The sequence below is a fragment of the Dendropsophus ebraccatus genome, chromosome 1, assembly GCF_027789765.1.
Source record: "Dendropsophus ebraccatus isolate aDenEbr1 chromosome 1, aDenEbr1.pat, whole genome shotgun sequence".
NCBI lineage: Eukaryota > Metazoa > Chordata > Amphibia > Anura > Hylidae > Dendropsophus > Dendropsophus ebraccatus.
Genome location: NC_091454.1, coordinates 174,888,630 through 174,908,112, shown reverse-complemented (window position 1 = coordinate 174,908,112; position 19,483 = coordinate 174,888,630). Strand labels below are relative to the sequence as shown.

The following is a 19,483-nucleotide window of genomic DNA, read 5'->3' as shown; positions in this document are numbered from 1 at the left end:
AATACAACAGTACAGTGATGTGTAGGTAATTTTACAAAGAAAACAGGACATTTGTACTCCTTTTACCAACATAGCTTCGTGGGAGAACCCCTTTAACTGAAACACAGAAGGGATATTGTAGGACCGTACATAGCCCACATAGATGGGGGGGATTCTGGTTAAATACGGTAAATCCTAACATTTTAAGTTTTACATAGACTAAGGCTTTGCTGTCACTGTATATTTAAATGGTTTTTTTCATCTTATAAAATGATGGCTAGTCACTATGATTTGCTGTCAGTTTGTGACTGGAGGAGGTCCAACCTCTGGGGCTGCCACCAGCGTTAAGAATGAAGGAGGTACAGAGTTGGTTTCGCCCTTCAGAGTAGCACCTCATCCACCTGCTGCACAGGGTAGGCAGCACTGCCCACTGTATAGTCAGGTGGCCTGGAGACAGGGGGAAATAAAATGAGGCCCCCACATTAAACAAGTGCTGTATCCCCTTTAATCTATGGATTGCTGGAGGTCTCAGGTCTCATAGTCATAAGTTAAAGTCAATATATTATCATAACATACCATGGTAATCATAATTTAATCGTAAAATAATGTGAATAAACTAAAATCTACAAAATTACCTACATTATACCATTAAAAACATTGGGACCTACTTACCCAGCATTCCTTTGTTTGAGCGTGATAAACACATGTCTTTTTCAGCGCTGGGGAGCACAAATCCTACAACAAAGAGCTCTACTCCATCAGCCATCAAAGCAAGCCCTAAAACAAAGAAAAGGGTCCACTGGAAACGCCCATGGCCACATTCCTGTATGATGTTCTCATATTGGTAAGCCAACTGCTCCTCATCCTCCTTTCTCTCTGCCATGATATCAGCATGGTCTCTAAACTCATCTCTCATGGTTGTGTCCTTCTGTTGAGCCCTGATATCATCAGGGTGTGGTATACCCTGATATTCTCCTTCATATATCTCATCATCTTCATCATGTCCCTCTGTAGCGTCACTCTGAGCATCTTCCTCCTGATTTACAGGATCTCCGCTATTGTAATATCCATCATTAGATGAATAACCACCATATGTATTATTCTGGTAATAATCCATGGCTTGGTTACTTGTTTGCCTCTTCACTTCTCGTGCTATATCTCGTGCTCCTTGGTAAAAGTTAGAGTTATTCCTGTAGCCATCTTCCATTTTGGGTTAGATTACGATGCTATACGTGCCAGTGTTTACAATGGGACAGATTAATCCGGAGACAGATCTGTTTTTGCAATTCGATTCGACAATTCAACAATTGCGGCTTGTAGCTTCACCATCAAAGGCCAAGATAATTGTCTGAATCATTTTGTTTCGTACAATGCATTCTGTAAATACACAGAAAGAATACAGCTAGATTAGAGAACATAAACAACACAAAATGACACATGTGAAAAGATGAATGCAGCGTTCAATATGGGAGTTCATTATACATCTCGTATGTGATTTTCAAATGAATTGACGGTTTAATTCTAAAAGTGAAAAAAAAAAAAATATTGTGAATGATCTTAGATTCCGAACAGAAGATAAATAGCAGGTACGATTCCCAGGGGAAGACTTGCAGCAGTTAGCTGAATATTGGAAGCGTTTTAATCAACAATTTTATGATGGATTACAGAGAGTTTGTGAAGCCATACACAGTAATAGATCAAAGAGAAATAGACACGTAAGTCCTTCTTTCAACCATTTTTTTTTTCATATCCACTATTGACTTGGGCAACAAAATAAAAATCCAAAAACTGCATTAAAGGGGCGCTCCAGAGAAAATACACTGTTTTTACAACAGAAACTTAAACAGATTTGTAAATTATTTTTATTTAAAAATCTCATGTCTTCCAGTACTTATCCATCTGCTGTATGCTCTTCAGGAAGTGAAGTTGTCTTTCTAGTCCGACAACAGTGCTCTCGGCTGCCATGTCTGTTCATGTCAGGAACTGGCCAGAGCAGGAAAGGTTTTGTGTGGGGATTTTCTACTGCTCTGGACAGTTCCTGACTGAGACAGAGGTGGCAGCAGAGAGCACTGTGTCAGACTGGAAAGAATACACCACTTCCTGCAGGACATACAGCAGCTAATAAGAACTTAAAGCTATACTGCTTTCACCAACCAACCCACCCAAACCGCTGGTACCATCTATTAGATGACAGTAAGTCCTTCCTGTTTGTGTCTCTTTTAAAATGTTCCCAGTGTCTTAGGGTTAAAAAAAAAAAAAACATATCAGCAATTACCAGCATCTATGGCAGCAAACCAGGCACAAAAACAAAAAATAATATTGCAGCACCTGCTAGCAGGTTGAAGCTAGGAGACACTCAATGAAAGTCTGGGCCACATACTGTACTGAGAAAAGATGAATGCAATCAGAAAGGACCGTGCCGTCTCTAACTGATATTGGTGGGGAGCCAATTCTACCGTTTCATTAACTCCAGTGACTTCATACAGTATTTCACTTATGCATTTTAAATATTAAAAAAAAAGTTTTGGATTCCCTTATTAATCAAACACACTCCACTGATACCATACTGGAGATATACAGTTAAGGAATATTGTATATTTTTACATTTTGCAAAGGCATTTCAATAAGGTTAAATTGTTATGATAATAATTTGTATTGCTTAAAAATATTAATATTGCCAAGAAATTCCAGGTATGCTGCAAGTACATTCAGTTGTAATGGATTTGCCTATATAACGTTATGAATACATCACAGTACACAACCAAAAATGTGCAGAGAATATTTGTTGCTTGATTATTTTTTGCTACTTGCGTACATGTTCTTAGAAGATAACCTGACAAGTACAGCCATAGATGAGAGTAATGCTGCGTTTACACGAAACGATAACTGGCCCGATCGTACGATTAACGATGTTGGAGTAACGTTTTTTTTTTTCATAACAATCAGCGTTTAGACGGTACATTATATTGTACGGAAAATCGTTTTGCGATCGTTTTGCGATCGCTTAAGCCTATCTCACACATTGGTTAAATCGGCGAATGACTGTTTACACGGAACGATCTGCGAATTTTTTGCGAATGACGAACAACGATTTGAGAACATGTTGTAAGATCAAAATGAACGATTTCTCGTTCGTCGTTTGATCGTTCGCTGCGTTTACACGTACGATTAACGTTCGAATTTGATCGTTATCGCGCAAATTTGCACGATAATCGTTACGTGTAAACGCACCATCAGTCGCTACTGCAGTGCCTGGTTCTCAAAATACAATCAATAACATGAGTACAATCTCATAAAACTGGTAAGCTATTTGGCCTATTGCTGTGCTGTGTGCATGCAGTATTGGTACCTTTCTGGCGGCATACTAAGGGTTCATTTACACAGATTATCTGCCAAAGATTTGAAGCCAAAACCAGGAATGGATTTAAGAAGAGGAAAAATCTCAGTCTTTCCTTTATGACCTCATCTCTGTTTATAGTCTGTTTCTGGCTTTGGCTTCAAATCTTTGGCAGATAATCTGTCAGATATATGACAGAGATATGTTTGCTTCATGCAATGGACTATAGTTTATACTTCTTTATACACCATTTTGCTCATGCATTTTTCTCAGGTAATAGGACAAATGAGTTTCGTTCGCAAATAAATAAATGTTTAGCTTCTTTAAAAAAAATTCAAAAAAAACGATTTCACTCTTACAACATCGATTTATGACGGTAAACTGAAAGAGCTGAGCAAATAATAAGTCTCGAAAATGTCATTGTACTCGTACAAATTTAATCATTTTACTGCCATTGTAGAGTCTAAAGGCAAGATTGTGGACCAACAAGTCTCAGACCCATATAGATAGTCTGGAGGACTAAACGCACCTGCATTGTTAGACTGAATTATCTCTAGATCCAAGCAGTAATATAGAGCTCCCTGGGGAAATCACGCAGTTCATTTAGGGCACAGGGGTCAAACTGCAACCCTGGTATAGCAGGTACATTGATGATAGCTTCTACTGAAAATGTCACTTCTAAGAATTACACCGCATTAGTATGTCATCCTAACACGGGTGTCAAACTCACAGCCCTCAAGCTGTTTCAAAACTACAATTTCCATCATGCTTGGATAGCTAAAGCTTTGGCTGTCTAATTGTAGTTTTTCAATAACTGCAATATATATGTCCATTGAAAAAATCTTATACTCACCACTTTTCTGTGATTTAAAAAAAAAATTCCATTCCAATTCTGAATGCTATAAATTATACAACAATCTACATTACGTGCTGGAAGTTCTATATATAACTATTATTTGTGAGTTTTCTGAAAACGAAGAACAATTTCAAGCATGGAGCGTCTGTATTATATAAAAGCTCTGCTTGAGTGTTTAAATATTTAAAACGCAATTCTTAAAATGGAAAGAAACTATAACTAGAATAGTACAGCAAAAGCAACTCGGATTGCACAATGGAATCATCCTCCATTTATTCTTATGTAATCACTGGAAAATGGGCCTCACGTGATGAGGAGAGGCTGATGAATGCATTCACAGAAATGCAGATTGTTCAGCAATGTACAGGCCTCGTTCTTTCTGTAATGAATAATACCTACACAAAACTTCATACATCTGTGTTGTAGTGAATGAGTAATTGTTATATTGCTCTTAGACTTTTCGGGACCTTTATTGTGGGCCTCAATGTAACTACTGAGCATCAACCTGTGGCTCCTTTACAGAAATATCTAAAATCATATCATCCAACTGCAAGTTATAAGTTCCAACACCACATTGCATGGACGCAGAACTTGTGCAAATATTCTTTATACTGCACTACAGCTACATGGGAACCTTTCTGGTTTGCAAAAATTAGGAACTTTGGGTACATTTCAATACAAGGTCTGCAACAACTGTACCATACACACTGCACACTGGAACTGAATATTCACACCCTGAGCGATCAGAGTAATGAGCGGGGAGACGAATGCCTTGTCCCCTAATCTGTGTCAGTGTGAATAGACGTCCCCCATAGACTTCCATCATGTGCCCTTTTCCTCACGTGACACAGAGCTGCGGGAGGAATGTGCTAAACTGAGGAGAAGAAAACCTCAAAGTCATTTATTTCAGTAGTTTTCGGTAGAAAGAAGTGACTCCATGAGGTCCACATCAATTATTCACCTTCTTCCATTCATCCCTACCATTTACAACTTCTATATTCCTTACAGGAATCATCTACATGCACCTAGACAAGCAATGGAGTATATAAAGAAGACGCAAACAGCAATCTATGTGTTTTCAAGTTCTCATTATCGTGATCAATGATTCCTAAAGCAAGGCATCAGCTCATAGACCGCCAAAATCCTGTAGGTTGCAATGATGAAATGAGGCGGCAGACTCTCACTTTATACTCAGGTACTTGGTGTGAATTGGGAATTCTCTAAGCAAATCGGAATTTGTGCATGGTTACACTTTACGTGCTCCGCATACAATGCGGCTCTTCCGACTGCCTAAACATTTGCTATTCAGCTCCCGAGATGATAATACTGGAGTGCAGTAAAGAGAAGAAGATGCTTAAAATGGCCTCATTATCACATTATTTATCAACAACGCTTCAGTAGTAAAATAATACATAAGTAGTTAGAACAGATAATGCAGTCCGTACAAGGTACAGGCCCTCTCTATGTGTATTTTTCCAGAACATTGAATTTATTTGTACTGGCATTTGTTAGTCTTCTTTCACTCACTAAAACGACAAGGATATATATATATATATATATATATATATATATATATATATATATATAATTTTTTATTGTATTGTATTTTTTTTTTAATGATGAGACCCACATAGTAAAATGTAGCCTCTGGAAGAAACTAGAAGAAGCCAATTAAAAATGATATTATTTTATTGAACTGAGCAGTGCCTGTGATCTATAGTCCTAAAAAACTATTTTAATCTTTAATAATATATACAAAATAATAGTTCTCCCGGCTTGGCTATATACAGTATATAGTGGTTGTGCTGTCTTACTGCAGATTAGCCCCATTGAAGTTAATGGGTGTATAGGCAATTAATAAAGGACAATGGAGCATATTTAATTTGTAAAATTTATACTATATCCTTGAAGGGGTTGGCCACTTTATAGTAAAATTGCTCAGTGTACAAGAATAGTAGCTGTACTCACTGTATATACTGGCAGCATCTCCCTGTGTATCTCATGGAGCTACAATCAGACTTCCCTCCTTCAAGGTTGTGCTGTCCTGCTCTGTGGTGAGTCTGGAGGACATGGCGGAGCATGTAAGGATGGCTCCCCCCTCCCCCAGTGTCCACTACTGAGCGTGTAAATGTCTATGGAGGACAAAGAGAAATGGACATGGTCACATGCTCCTCCATGTCAGCCATTTTATGGACATACTCACCACAGAGCAGGACAGCACAGCCTGGAGAAGGGAAGTCTGATTGGAGCTCTATGAGGTACACAGGGAGCTGCTGTCAGTAAGGGATGTGAGCACACTTACTAATACTGTACACTGAGCGATTTTACTATGAAGTGGCGGATACCAAAGTTGTTTTATTACTGTCAGCTTCATGTACTCCGTGTAGGTTCCTTGTAAAAAATGGACAAGGTCAGTCTAATAGGGATCTATGCTTTTTGTTTCGGTACAACCACAGAGGTCAGTTCGGTGCTGTGGTCAAAATACAGATAGAAAAATGTGTCACTTCTGACATTGGGCCAAGGATTTATTTTCACGGCCTTATGAATAGTCTTTGTAAGACTGTTCGATATTTTGTGCTAAAAATGGAATTAGCTACATTAGGTATGCTACCCCTTTAGTACTGGCTGGATCCTAACAAGAGGGCATAATGGCCTTAAATACAGATACAAGTACAGTACTTCACAGAGACAGTACTTCAAGTACAGTACTTGTACAGACACTTCTTGTCTATAATTAATTGAAGAATATTGCAGCAAGCTTCATATCCAACTGCTGACACTAACAAGAGCTGTCAAGTGAATAAGCTACAGGTAGAGGTAACATATCTGTCAAATTGGGGGACTTTTATAGATATATAAGAGTAGATCTTTTGTGACTATTACATTTTAGGTTTAGTAAATAATAATTATCAGTTTATGAGGAATCAATGTGGTTTGTGATGGTTGTGCTCAGTCTTGGAGATGCTCCTAGCAAGTGTTTCATTTTAATTAGTGCAACATGGTGTTTCTGGAGCCTGATCTGGAGTCTGGAGCCGGCAATGTCAGCTCATTAGAGCAGCTGTTCTCTTATCCCAATTATCATCATTAGCAAATACAGTACATTTGGTTGAAACCATTTGATGTGAGATAATTGAAGAATACAGCCTACTCCCTGTTCCGGAGCTCCAGAGATGAGCTGGTTAAACAGTGATTGCTGTAATACTTACCATATTGTTAGCCAACGGCAACTCATTAACCCCCCCCCTCCCCCACCCCACAGTGGGCTGATTGACCATGTTCAAAAATCCAATGTATTATTTACTGTTGTTAATAAGAGCTAAGAACAAATCCATGATCTAATATTCAGAAGATCATATATTAATACATAAGTGGCCTTAGCTAGTCTGCTGCAGAGACCACTAAAATACTTTTTGATTCATATTGATGGCTGATTACTGTACATAACCAACATAAATCTGTTGTAGTATACAGCTGGGAGGGGTGTCAGAAAAGAGGTCCAACTCCTCTCATAAAGAAATGACTCACCAGTTTTCCTTTTCATTAGATTTTCCAATTTGTTCCCTGAAAATTATTCCATCAAACATATACAAGTTTTTGTTTTTCCTGAAAATAATTTCAGCAAACACACAGAGACGATTCTGATAGCGTTATAAACAGTCTCCTAGCATGCTAAACGTCCATGCCTGTTAGTAACGCCATGTCTTCTGCGCACATTCACCTCCTTTCTTAGGCATGTGTGCCATACCATCACTATGCTGTACTACACCATACCTTCCTGTGAGTGAATTGTATTCAGATTTACTGTATGCCAATAACATGATAAGATTAACTGGCATATACTTTTAACACACTGGGCGACTTTGTTTATAACACTGGGAGAATTCTCTCTGTATACTTGCTGGAATAGTTTCCAGAGAAAACTTGGATAAACTAATAAAAACCAATTCCACCTTTAGGTTATGTTCACACAACGTGATTATTACGAAAATATACCTTACCTCTCCATCTATAGGATCCCAGCCGGAGCGTACACACATAGTATACGATCCCTAGCGGTGCTGCAAACAACTGACATGTTAGTTTTCTGCGACCGCTATTCAGTGAATAGCGGCTGCAGAAAACCCTGTCAGTGCACACTATGGAGCGAGCGGCTCCGGCCCTAGCTCCATAGTGTGCTGTGGGGAGTTCTGATGTGGGCACACACGGATGCGCCCGCATCAGAACCCTGCGGCCAATAAGATCATCCGGCCGGTACTGCAGTACCGCCTGTGATGATCTTTTCAGAGACCGGCCGCTCCATGACCCGGCTGGGTCACGGAATGGCCGGTCTCTTACTAAGTGTGAACATGGCCTTATATTGTTTGGTTGAGTTCACTGTACATAGAACTCTAGAGGATGGATTTTTTATTGTAATTATAAATGATTGACCATACTAACAAGTGACCTGAGAATAATTTACAGGTTCCTATATATACAGGTTTTAATGGTCTCATACTAAACATAATGATGCCTGTGGCACAGAACCTACTGTATAAGGCAGTGCACAGTCCCCGTATGACTACTTTATAAAGCCATGCACTGCCATTTAGGCTCTATGGTCTCTATGTGTACAGGTTTATCATCCCTCAGAAATTATGACTCCAAGAATAAATATGAAAGTTACATTCAACATCTTTTTTTCTGTGGGATATACATGGAATCTGTAAGGAAAAAAAAATATTCTGTGGCATGTATACATCAGCAACCTGTTAAAATAGAATCACAACATTTACATGCACAGACAGGCATAGGTCCAGTTGACTTGAATGGTCCAAATGTAGTTAGTTAGTGACTATGTTCAGATAATTTCCCAAACATTTAAATCCAAGTATAACCATATATACTTTAGTCAATAACCCAAACATAGTTACTAGCTGACTCATTGGGTCATTGAAGTTAATGGTTTCTGTGCCTGTCCATACTCTCCATGCTCTGATACATACATGCCATCAAAGGCACAAAATCCATGCCATCAAAGGTTGGGAAAACCCAGCCAAACTAATTACAGGCCCACAGAGGTATGTTCCAGCATTGTTTAATGGGGGTGTCCAGTTTTGAAACTGCAGAATGTATTGGTGACTTTTCATGTTGTAAAAGAAACTTTGCTTCATTGTCGTGGCAGTGTCATCAAGAAGTTTAAAGCCCATGGCACTGTGGCTAACCTCCCTAGATGTGGACGGAAAAGAAAAATTGACAAGAGTTTTTAATGAAAGATTGTGCAGATGGTGGCTAAAGAACCTTGACTAACATCAAATGTTCTAGCTGCCCTCCAGTCCAAGGGTACAACAGTGTCAACCCATACTATCCAACGGTGTCTGAATGAAAAGAGACTCTATGGTAGGATACCCAGGAAGACCTCACTTCTGACCCAGAGACATAAAAAGCCAGGCTGGAGTTTGCCAAAACTTACCTGAGAAAGCCCAAAACTTTTTGGAAGAATGTTCTCTGGTCAGATGAGACAAAAGTTGAGCTTTTTGGGAAAAGGCATCAACATAGAGTTTACAGGAAAAAAAAATGAGGCTTTCAAAGAAAAGAACACAGTTCCTACAGTCAAACCTGATGGAGGTTCCCTGATGGGGTTGCTTTGCTGCCTCTGGCATCAGAGTGCTTGACCATGTGCATGGCATTATGAAGTCTGAAGACTACCAACACATTTTGCAGAATAATATAGGGCCCAGTGTGAGAAAGCTGGGTCTCCCTCAGAGGTCATAGGTCTTCCAGCAGGACAATGAGCCAAAAACACACACAAAAAGCACTAGAAAACCAATCGTATTTTCCCTTTCATGACATGGTGTTGCATTTACCTCTTATGGGAGATCGTATTCATTACCCCACTAGTCAATACACAGGCCTATGTAGACATTTTGAACACTTTTCTCATTCTACTGATTTGGTCTTGTGATGATGAAATCATTTTTCAAAGTGATGCATATAACCACAACGCAAAGGAAAAGCACATTATCTTAATGATCTGGCCAGCAGACAATCTAAAAGATTTTTGGTCAGGGGTGTAACTAGAAATGGCTGGGCCCTCCCGGCTGACCACTAAACCGTCAAGTCTAATCATAACTGCAAGTACTGGTCAGGTGTGCTCGCAGTTAAAGGGACATTTGCAAAACCCAGGAGGCTCGGACACTGGTGCTGCAAATGATGACAGCTCAGGGGGCCCAGTGTATTGCAGAAGTGGGTAATGAAGCCCCATGATGCGATGGGCCCCATAGCAGCCGTTATGGCTTCTACAGTGGTAGTTACACCCCTGTTCTTGGTGAAATATCAAAAGAGATTGGTGCATGACACAGCTCCATCCTGTAAAGCAGATCTGTCAACCCCTGCTCATGTAGGCTGGAACCAGATTGATGTAGAATAATATTAATCATTAGTCCATGCCATATTTAAGATATCATAGGATAGGAACAAAGGGCAGTACTAGTTAGACTTATTTTTCATGTTGATCATTCTATAATTGTTTCCCTAGTGATTTTTTTTTTCTTTTACTTGATCTGGAAAAACACACCATTAAAGGGGTAGTGCGGCGTTTCAAAATTATTCACTAAATAACACACATTACAAGTTATACAACTTTGTAATGTATGTTATGTATGTGAATGGCCCCCTTCCCCGTGTTCCCACCCACGCTAGACCCGGAAGTGTGATGCACTATACTCATCTGATTCGTGTCGACCCCCGTCCGCCATCTTGGGACAATGATGTCATCTTCGGGAGGCTGGCCAAACCGCTCCATCCATCCCTCATGCCAGCCCCCCTCTTCCGCGTCATCAGCTGCTCCCAAGATGGCGGACGGGGGTCGACACAAATCAGGTGAGTATAGTGCATCACACTTCCGGGTATAGCGTAGGTGGTGGGGGACACGGGGAAGGGGGCCATTCACTAACATAACATACATTACAAAGTTGTATTACTTTGTAATGTGTGTTATTTAGTGAATAATTTTGAAACGCCGCACTACCCCTTTAAATAAAATCATTTACTTTGATTTGTTTGATGTACATTTTACAGAGCCAGAATGTTCAGCTTTTAAAGAGACATTGTTTTATGTCACATCTGTGATCTGTGCATTACTGAGAATATTGTCCATAAATTTAAATGCATCAAAAGGGAAAGTTGATAAAAACGAGCCAGTTGGTTTTAAATGGGTTGTGCATCTGTTAACCTGCACTAAATCTATCTCAAGGTTTTTCTTAACCGTAAATTGAAATAGGCAGTAAAAATTGTGCAAGCACCAAAGCCTTTTAAATGTTTACTTGCCCTCTTCCTAGCATTAGTGCAAGGAACTGCAAAGTTGTATCATTCATGTGAACAGGCCGAAACTGCACTTCCTTGCACCACCACTATAGATGGTATGGCACTGCAAACCCAAGAGCAATAAACATTGAAAAGGCTGTGACACTTGCACAAGACGGGGATGAGAACCATACAGATGTAATATTAACAGCCTATCTGGAACATAATCTGCATTTTCATCCCTGACACATTACCAAGTGATATGTGCAGAAGAAATTACATTTCACTTACATATTTAAAATGCCCCCCCACACACACACACACACACACACACAAAAGTGCTGCAATTCCCAGTGCCAACTGCTGCATGTATTTCCATGGAGAAAAAATGTTCATTGCACATGCTTTTCTGCTAATATTTTGGTGCATAATACACATGCAAAAAACTGTGCAGGAACCTAACTTTACCATATAATAAGGCAATAAATACAAATCCATATAGTATACATGTGCTTGGATGTGAATGACACGCACAGGTGCTTCCAGCAGATGTGGTTGGTAAAGCTACAATTGAATGCAAACCTGCCCAGGATATAAATATATATCTATTCTAAGAAAACAATAAATAAAATAATATAAGAGCACACAAGATGGACCATAGGAGATTAAATAACGTTATGTTAGGTGGCATACTGATGTCAGTGATCTTGGCTGCAGACATTATGGGGGAGATTTATGAAAGAGTGTAAATGCCTTTTTCTAGGCGCAGATGGGGCCGATCGGCGTAAAATATTCACAAAAGGTATTTTTTTGAATATTTTTTTTGCATCGGCCCCATCTGCCCCACCTTCGCCAGTGGGGCGGAGAGGGGGCGTTACGGGGGGGTGAGGTAGCATGCAGAGGGGGCACGGCGGAAAAATAATACTGAAACCTACTCCAGCTCAGAGCTGGCGTAGGTTTCAAATGCGCCTCTACATTAATCCCCTGAGCTCTGGAGCTGCGGGGATATTTGTAAGCCCGGCGTAAAAAACACTTCATAAATGTCCCTCTATGTGCTTCCACCAGTTGTAAATTCAACAAGCCAAGGCCTGCTTTATTACTCAGAAAAAGTATGTTATTCTGTTATGTCATTCCAAGAGATATCCTTAGATTTGTTCGCTCACATGTTCTACAAAATAACAAATATTTATAAAAATAAAAAAACAAACAGTAAATAGCATTTTTCTCCTCCGTCAAGTTGTATTACATTAGAGCTGTTAATATTTCTGGCAATGCTGGCTTTGCAGGAGTTGTCAGATTTACTCACAGCTTTTAGGGGGATTTTTCGAGGTTTATTTTCTCAGCATTCTACACTTTTGTTGTTGTTGTTGTTGTTGTGTCTGGGATAAATGAACAATGGAAAAATGTGTAATAGGTTAATAAAGAGACTTGTTTGCAATGCTAATACGTTATACTGCCATAAATGAAGTGAAAACAATGCCCCATATGATTTCTATTTACAGCCAAGTTCAAAGCCCTGATGGTCTCCACGCAGTCAACTCCAGAATTATTAAGATATTATGCCAGGTCCGGAGCTGACATAATTTTTTGTTTATGACGCAGTCAATAAGGTCTCAAAGGTTGTCAATATTGCTGTGAGAGATTGTGCTGAGCCATTAAGCAATTAGATTCACATTTGGACCAGACGTAGCCCCGTGCACTCATAAACATCATATCTATGTGCTCTTTAGTGAACAATTGTGACTCATCCTGGAGAGATATCATGCGTCACATGGAGGCCAGACTGGAGTGCAATACAAATACAACAGGCCTTATGTGCCTCTGTGGGTACCTTATTATCACTCCATACAACTAAGCTGTGATGAGTGCTATACATGAGCTTTCAGGTAGCTAAAATACTAGTTTTTAACACTATCTATAGTGTTTTACATGCAGTACTGTTCTGAAGAGGGAAAAAACATTCCAATGCTATGACAGATAGGGTATGCTGCAGTATTAAAACATTCTCCCCCTCTCCTGCTGTCATCTGTGCCATGTAATTTTTTTTCCCCAATGCACTGTAGGATTTTTTTTTAACACTTGCATAGCTTTGTTGGATTTGTGTAGTTTCTGAGGAGCAGAGGTTCATAAATACTTCACCTTCTTCTGCATTGTGAGAGGAACGAAGGATCAGCAAGAAAGAAAAAAAATATTTATTCTTTAAAATATTAATGAACAGACGCGGTGCTGGCGCCAGATGCACGGCAGAAAAAAGCTGAATGCTCGTTCTTATTTATAATGAACCTTCTCTCAACTTGATGACTCACTCTTTATTTTCTGATGACACCTCAGCTACCTTGTGCCGACATTTCTCGGCTACATTCAAAGGCAGTTCTATTTTCTATTCTTCGAATGACACACTTTTCCCTTGCTCTCAGCTACAAGGAGAAGTGTTTGTGAAGGGATCAGCCTTTCATCTTAACTGATTAGACGAACGCACATCATGTCCTTACTAGAAAAACACAGGGCTAACAAATCTTTTCACTGGGGGTGTACACAGAGGTAAGGGGCTCAGTACAAAGGATGATCGTGGGGCTACTTAATACTATCACACCCCTAACCAAATTGTTTGTAGAACATAAAGACAGATGATCCTTGTGCAGGATTAAAAGAAGGATGCAGTCAACCTGTTCTAGGTCTCCTGTCTCCAGGGGCCGCATTGCAGCCTCACAGCCTGCCTTTAGGGTATATACGCCTTTGTCTAATACAAAAACATGACGTAGTGTAATATTCCAAAATAGTCATAAACTTGTCTCTCTACAACAAAAAGATATAGAATAAATAAGAACACAGGGCATCAACTCTTCTTGGGTTTTTACTGGTACTTTTTGGAATTTTTCAGCTTGAACTGGGGAAGGTTGTCTACCTGTTTTCTTTCTCCCACCTCACTTCTTTATTACTCTGTTACCATTAAGACTAAATAGTAATGTATTATGCTGCATTGGCAATTATCTAACCCCATGGCTGTATCCTAGTGTCTCCCTTAGCAGACTAACATCCTATAACCAGATGTCTTTAATGTCACCATACGTAAGTTACAGGTAATTACATGCTAGTCTACTGAGGAGTCTTGATACCTCAAGATGAAACATGCCTGAGTGTTTATATGGGGAAATGTCAATGTGGTCAGTGTGCAGGGTGGCCCCTTTTTTGGGCTAGTGCTCCACTATGTGACATACTAGGGAACAGCCAAAGAGTTAGATAATTGTCAAGGCAATCTAATGCATATGTGAACAGCAACTTAAGTAGTAATGTAGTAGTAAAGTGAAAAAGTATTGTACCTGAATAAAAAAAAAATCCACATCCTGACCCAGAGAAATACTAGACGGTGAGTGACTGTGCCCTGTACGACGATGTAAAGTTTACTATAATTTTTCCAAATTTTTAGCTCAGAGAGACATGCGTATGACAGTCTTTTATGACTCTTTGTTGTGTTGTTGACACTATAGGTTTTTAAAAAGATATGATTGTGAAAGATAAGACCCAATGGCGATATATATGGTATTTATAATGTATAGATGAACCTTTTATTCTTTTTAAATCACCCTGTACTGGGTGTACTCAACCATATTTACTTTCATTAGCTGTGATATACAGAGTTGCCATGTGGACTTAACTAAGTGTAAAGACACAGAGGAAGGCAAACATGATTATATTAAAAGCCTACATAGCTGACAAAGATATGAGCATAAAATTGATTAAGTTATTGGAAGCAAACCAATTATGTGAATGATGTGAATGTGCAGGTGCTGGGGTAATATTAATAATCACATCTACAAGTTTATTGTCAATTTTGTAGGCAGGGTAAGGAAAACTGAGATTAACATAGCACAAGGCACTGGCTTACTAAATGCTGCTAACCTAGACCAGTGGGTACATGTAACATTATGGATAACATACTGAATGTGATGCTTCATTCTGTCCTCATCACGTAAAACTCAAAGGGCTGAAAGTGATTGATACCCACTTCTTTGGAATTAGCATCAGATTTACACCTCAACAAGCTATAGGCACAACATGTCTAGCACCTCCCATTAGAACAGCAGCTCCTAAACCGTGTCCTTTATGCAAATAAACATATTACCATATATTCCGATGTATAAGACGACCCCTAACTTTTCCAGTTAACCCCTTCTGGACCGGTCTAATTTTCATTTTTGCGTTTTCCTTTTTTTCCTCCTTGTGCTTAAAAGGCCATAGCAGTTGCATTTTTAAACCTACAGACCTACATGAGCCCTTATTTTTTGCATCACTAATTGAACTTGGCAATGACGGGCTGAATTTTTGCATAACATATGCTGCGAAACCAGAAAAAAATGATATGCGCGGTAAAATTTGAAAAAAAAAAATGACAATTTTATTTCATTTGATGGCTTGTAAAAAATTCAAACCATTGTTAACAAATATATGTTCCTTAAAATCACTCTATTCCCATGCTTATAACGCTTTTTTATCTTTTTTTGCGCCATGATGTGTTCTTTCTATCAGAACCTTGATTGCGCATATGAGACTTTGATGTGACCAAAAATGTGCAATTTTGCACTTTGGGTTTTTTGTTTGCGATTACGCTGTTTACAATGCGAGATCAGGAATGTGATTAATATTTTGGGCAATTGCGCATGTGGCGATACCAAACATGTTTATTTATTTATTTTTATAAAATGGGAAAAGGGGGCTGATATAAACTTTTATTAGGGGAGGGGGCTTTTTATTAATAACAACACTTTTTTTTTTTTACACATATACGAGAAGCCCCCCTGGGGGACTTCTAGTATATGCACACTGATCTCTCACAGAGATCTATGCTGTATAGTTATACAGCATAGATCGATGAGATCAGTGTTCTATTGCTTTTGGCTGCTGCAGCCAAAAGCAATAGAATGCCCAGCCGGGATCAGAACCATTACGGCGCAGACCCCGGCCAGCACCAGACGCAGAGGGAGGGGGGGGGGGCGATCTCCCTGGGTTAAAAAGTAGTCTTATATGCAGGAAAATACAGAAATTTGGATTTATCCCCATTATATGCTGCCATATATAAAAGCATCATTATTTAGCTGAAAAAAGGCCAAGAATAATCCAGCAGTTAGGAGTCCAGTGTATTTGTGAAGGACTTCTTGTCCTCCTTACAAGTGACTGATGGCTGCTGTGTATCTGAATGTATTCCCAGTAGCCTATCAGTCACTGATGAGAGGCCAGGGAGCTCCCTCTCCTCATGAAAACAACAGACACATAAATATGAGGCCACTGTATTTTGCTTCCAATGCCATTAACCCAGCACAATATTTCTTTGTGACATTTTGCGTTAATAATAAATTTCTTTGTAATTTACTGCTCTAAAAGGGGTTGTCTGATAAGTAAATTTCATTTGTCCCATCTGGCTTAAAGGGAACATGTCGCCATAAAATGCTATCTAATCTATCACCATCAGGTCATAGAGCAGGAAGAGCCGAGCAGATTGATATATATCTTTGTGGGTAAAAATTCAATACAACTTGTAACTTATTGATCAAATTCCTAGCTCCTTCTATTCTTAGGAGTCCGGTGATTAGTGTCACTCATTGATAGGACCTCCCACTGGACTGGACAAGCATGGAAATAACTGAGATTTCAATCAACAAATTACAAGTTGTACAGAATCTTTTCCCACAAAGGTATATAGTAATCTGCTCTGCTATAAGGCGAAGTTAGATAGATTAGAGGGTTGTTGTTGTTGTTGGTTTTGTTTTCTTTTAAAAAGGAATATGTGTGTTATTTAGTTATATCTTGAGTGGCAGCAGTAAGTAATGACATAGGGGTCACTGCTGCCATCAATGTTTGTATTGTTAGGCCTGCTCATGCCGCAATCCCTACACACCTGCTCTGCTGAAGTGCTGTCACAGACACACTGACACAGAGCTTGTATATTTTAATGCATTAAAGTTTCTGGTGCATTCACATGGCTTTCGCTGATATGGAATGCAGTTGAGGGGGATTTACTTAAGCTGTGTCTGATGACTTTTTGCCAATGTTCACCCTGCGTACCATGTGCACAGGTGCTCTAGTCGCAGAGGCGATGTGGCCTCCTCCTGTGCCTGATTTACCTTAAGTCATGGTGAATATCTACGCCAGTGCGGAGCTAGCATAGATTTCTGAGACTGCTACACAGCAGCCTCAGATTTGCTGAATTTATGAAGAGATATGAACCTCTAAATTAATCCATGGTGGGACTCGGGAACAGAGATTTAGTTAAGACCAGTCTACAGATACAGGTGTAAATCCTCCCTCTGGATTAGGTCCTAATGGACAGATCGCTATAGATCCCAATTTTGCACCATATCTAGTTATTATCCCCTTAGGCCATGTTCCCACTGCGTAAGTTTTGTAATAATCACGGCCGTTGTAACAACAGCCGCGATTACTACGGAACTTATGTAGTGGTACATTGTAAGGAATCCCGGACGGAGTGTATACACATAGTATAGACTCCGGCAGGGATCCCTAGTGGCGCTGCAAGAAACTGATATGTCAGTTTTCTGGGGCCGCTACTCAATGCCACCTGGTATATCGTGAATTAAAATTTTTTAAAGGAAATATGGACTGGATAAGGATGTGGTCAATGAGGTCAGTGCATTTTCTATATAATTTCTTCTCTTTCAGTATTCACTCCTGATATTGGCATCAAGAATGGCATAAAAACAAAATCAAAACAGCCTATGTAAAATGACATTACAAATAGCTATGAAATAACCTTCAGAAAAACCTGGCCTTGATAGATATCCTTACCTTGTGTGGTTAAGCTCTATAGCAAAACATTCTATCTATAAAGCATTTTAAGTATAGTTGCTTCCTGTCATATAAACTGATGCACACCATAAATCATGTCCGCCATGGCCTAAAATGAACAGAACAATAAGAAAAAGTACAAGATTAGAGATGAGCGAATAGTGAAATATTCTATTCGATTCAATTCGATTTCAATAGCTCCCGATATTTGACTATTCGATCGAATATCGAATCCCATTATAGTCTATGGGAGAAAAATCCTTGGGACTTGGAAATCAAGATTCGACCACTAGGAGGTCACCAAGTGCCCAATGAGACCTCAGGAAATTATGCCAACACCTCTGGAATGAATATGGGACAGCAGGGGAAGCATGTCAGGGTACATGAACGTAAAGTACCAGTGTACCTTTTGGTCTAGCGGTACTTGCCTACGTATTAGGTGGTGCGTAATATTAGCGTATGTTTGTTTCTTGTTTATTCAGTACACTTGTGAAATACCATTGTTTGCAGACTTATATATTGCCCAGCCAGTGATGTGAATTGCACACATGAATATATTGCATATATATATATATATATATATATATATATATATATATATATATCCACTTTCAGTATTACGCCACTATCACAGACTATCAACTATAGACTCCAAACACAATATAACCGCTTTGTATAATGGAAAAAATACTCGGACAACTTATTTCCTCTACATTAGCGTGGACAGAAAGCCAAATATTAAGCAAAGAAAATTTACCTTGCAGCCATTTAAATCACAAAAAGCAAAGTTGGTGTGGGATTACTTTAAATGGCAATAGAGTCTCTCTCCCCAAACAGCAGTTCTTTTATTTTTAGAGGCAATGGAAAAGCCAGAAATACGTGGGAGCAGTCATCCCACCCGTCTCTTTGACTGCTCCAGTAAAGCCGGACTCGGATCAGCTGTGAAAACAGCTGATGCATTTATTAAAAGTGACAATAACCTACAGTTTTAGGGTGGGTTCACACTACGGAATTCTCGAGGATAATGTCCGCGGAATTCCGCAGTATGTCCAAGCACACGGCTGCCCGCCTTTCTTCGCCTTTCCGACGGCGTAGTCTGCTATCCGCCGAAAGAACTGACATGTCACTTCTTTCGGCGGATAGCGGAATACGCTGGCCCATAGAATGGTGTCTATGGAGGCGGCGGAAAGGCGTGCGGCCGTGTGCGCGGACATACTTCAGAATTCCGC

General features: G+C 39.5%; 1 protein-coding gene across 1 annotated transcript in view; it reads right to left on the bottom strand.

The window, feature by feature from the left end:
* SV2B (synaptic vesicle glycoprotein 2B) overlaps window positions 1-19,483 on the bottom strand; it is a 57,725-nt gene that overhangs the window by 22,218 nt on the left and 16,024 nt on the right. The window contains exon 2 of the mRNA XM_069984895.1: window positions 652-1,356. Within this exon, the coding sequence (XP_069840996.1) occupies window positions 652-1,186 (535 nt within the window). The 5' untranslated portion in view covers window positions 1,187-1,356. The remainder of the gene's footprint in view (window positions 1-651; window positions 1,357-19,483) is intronic.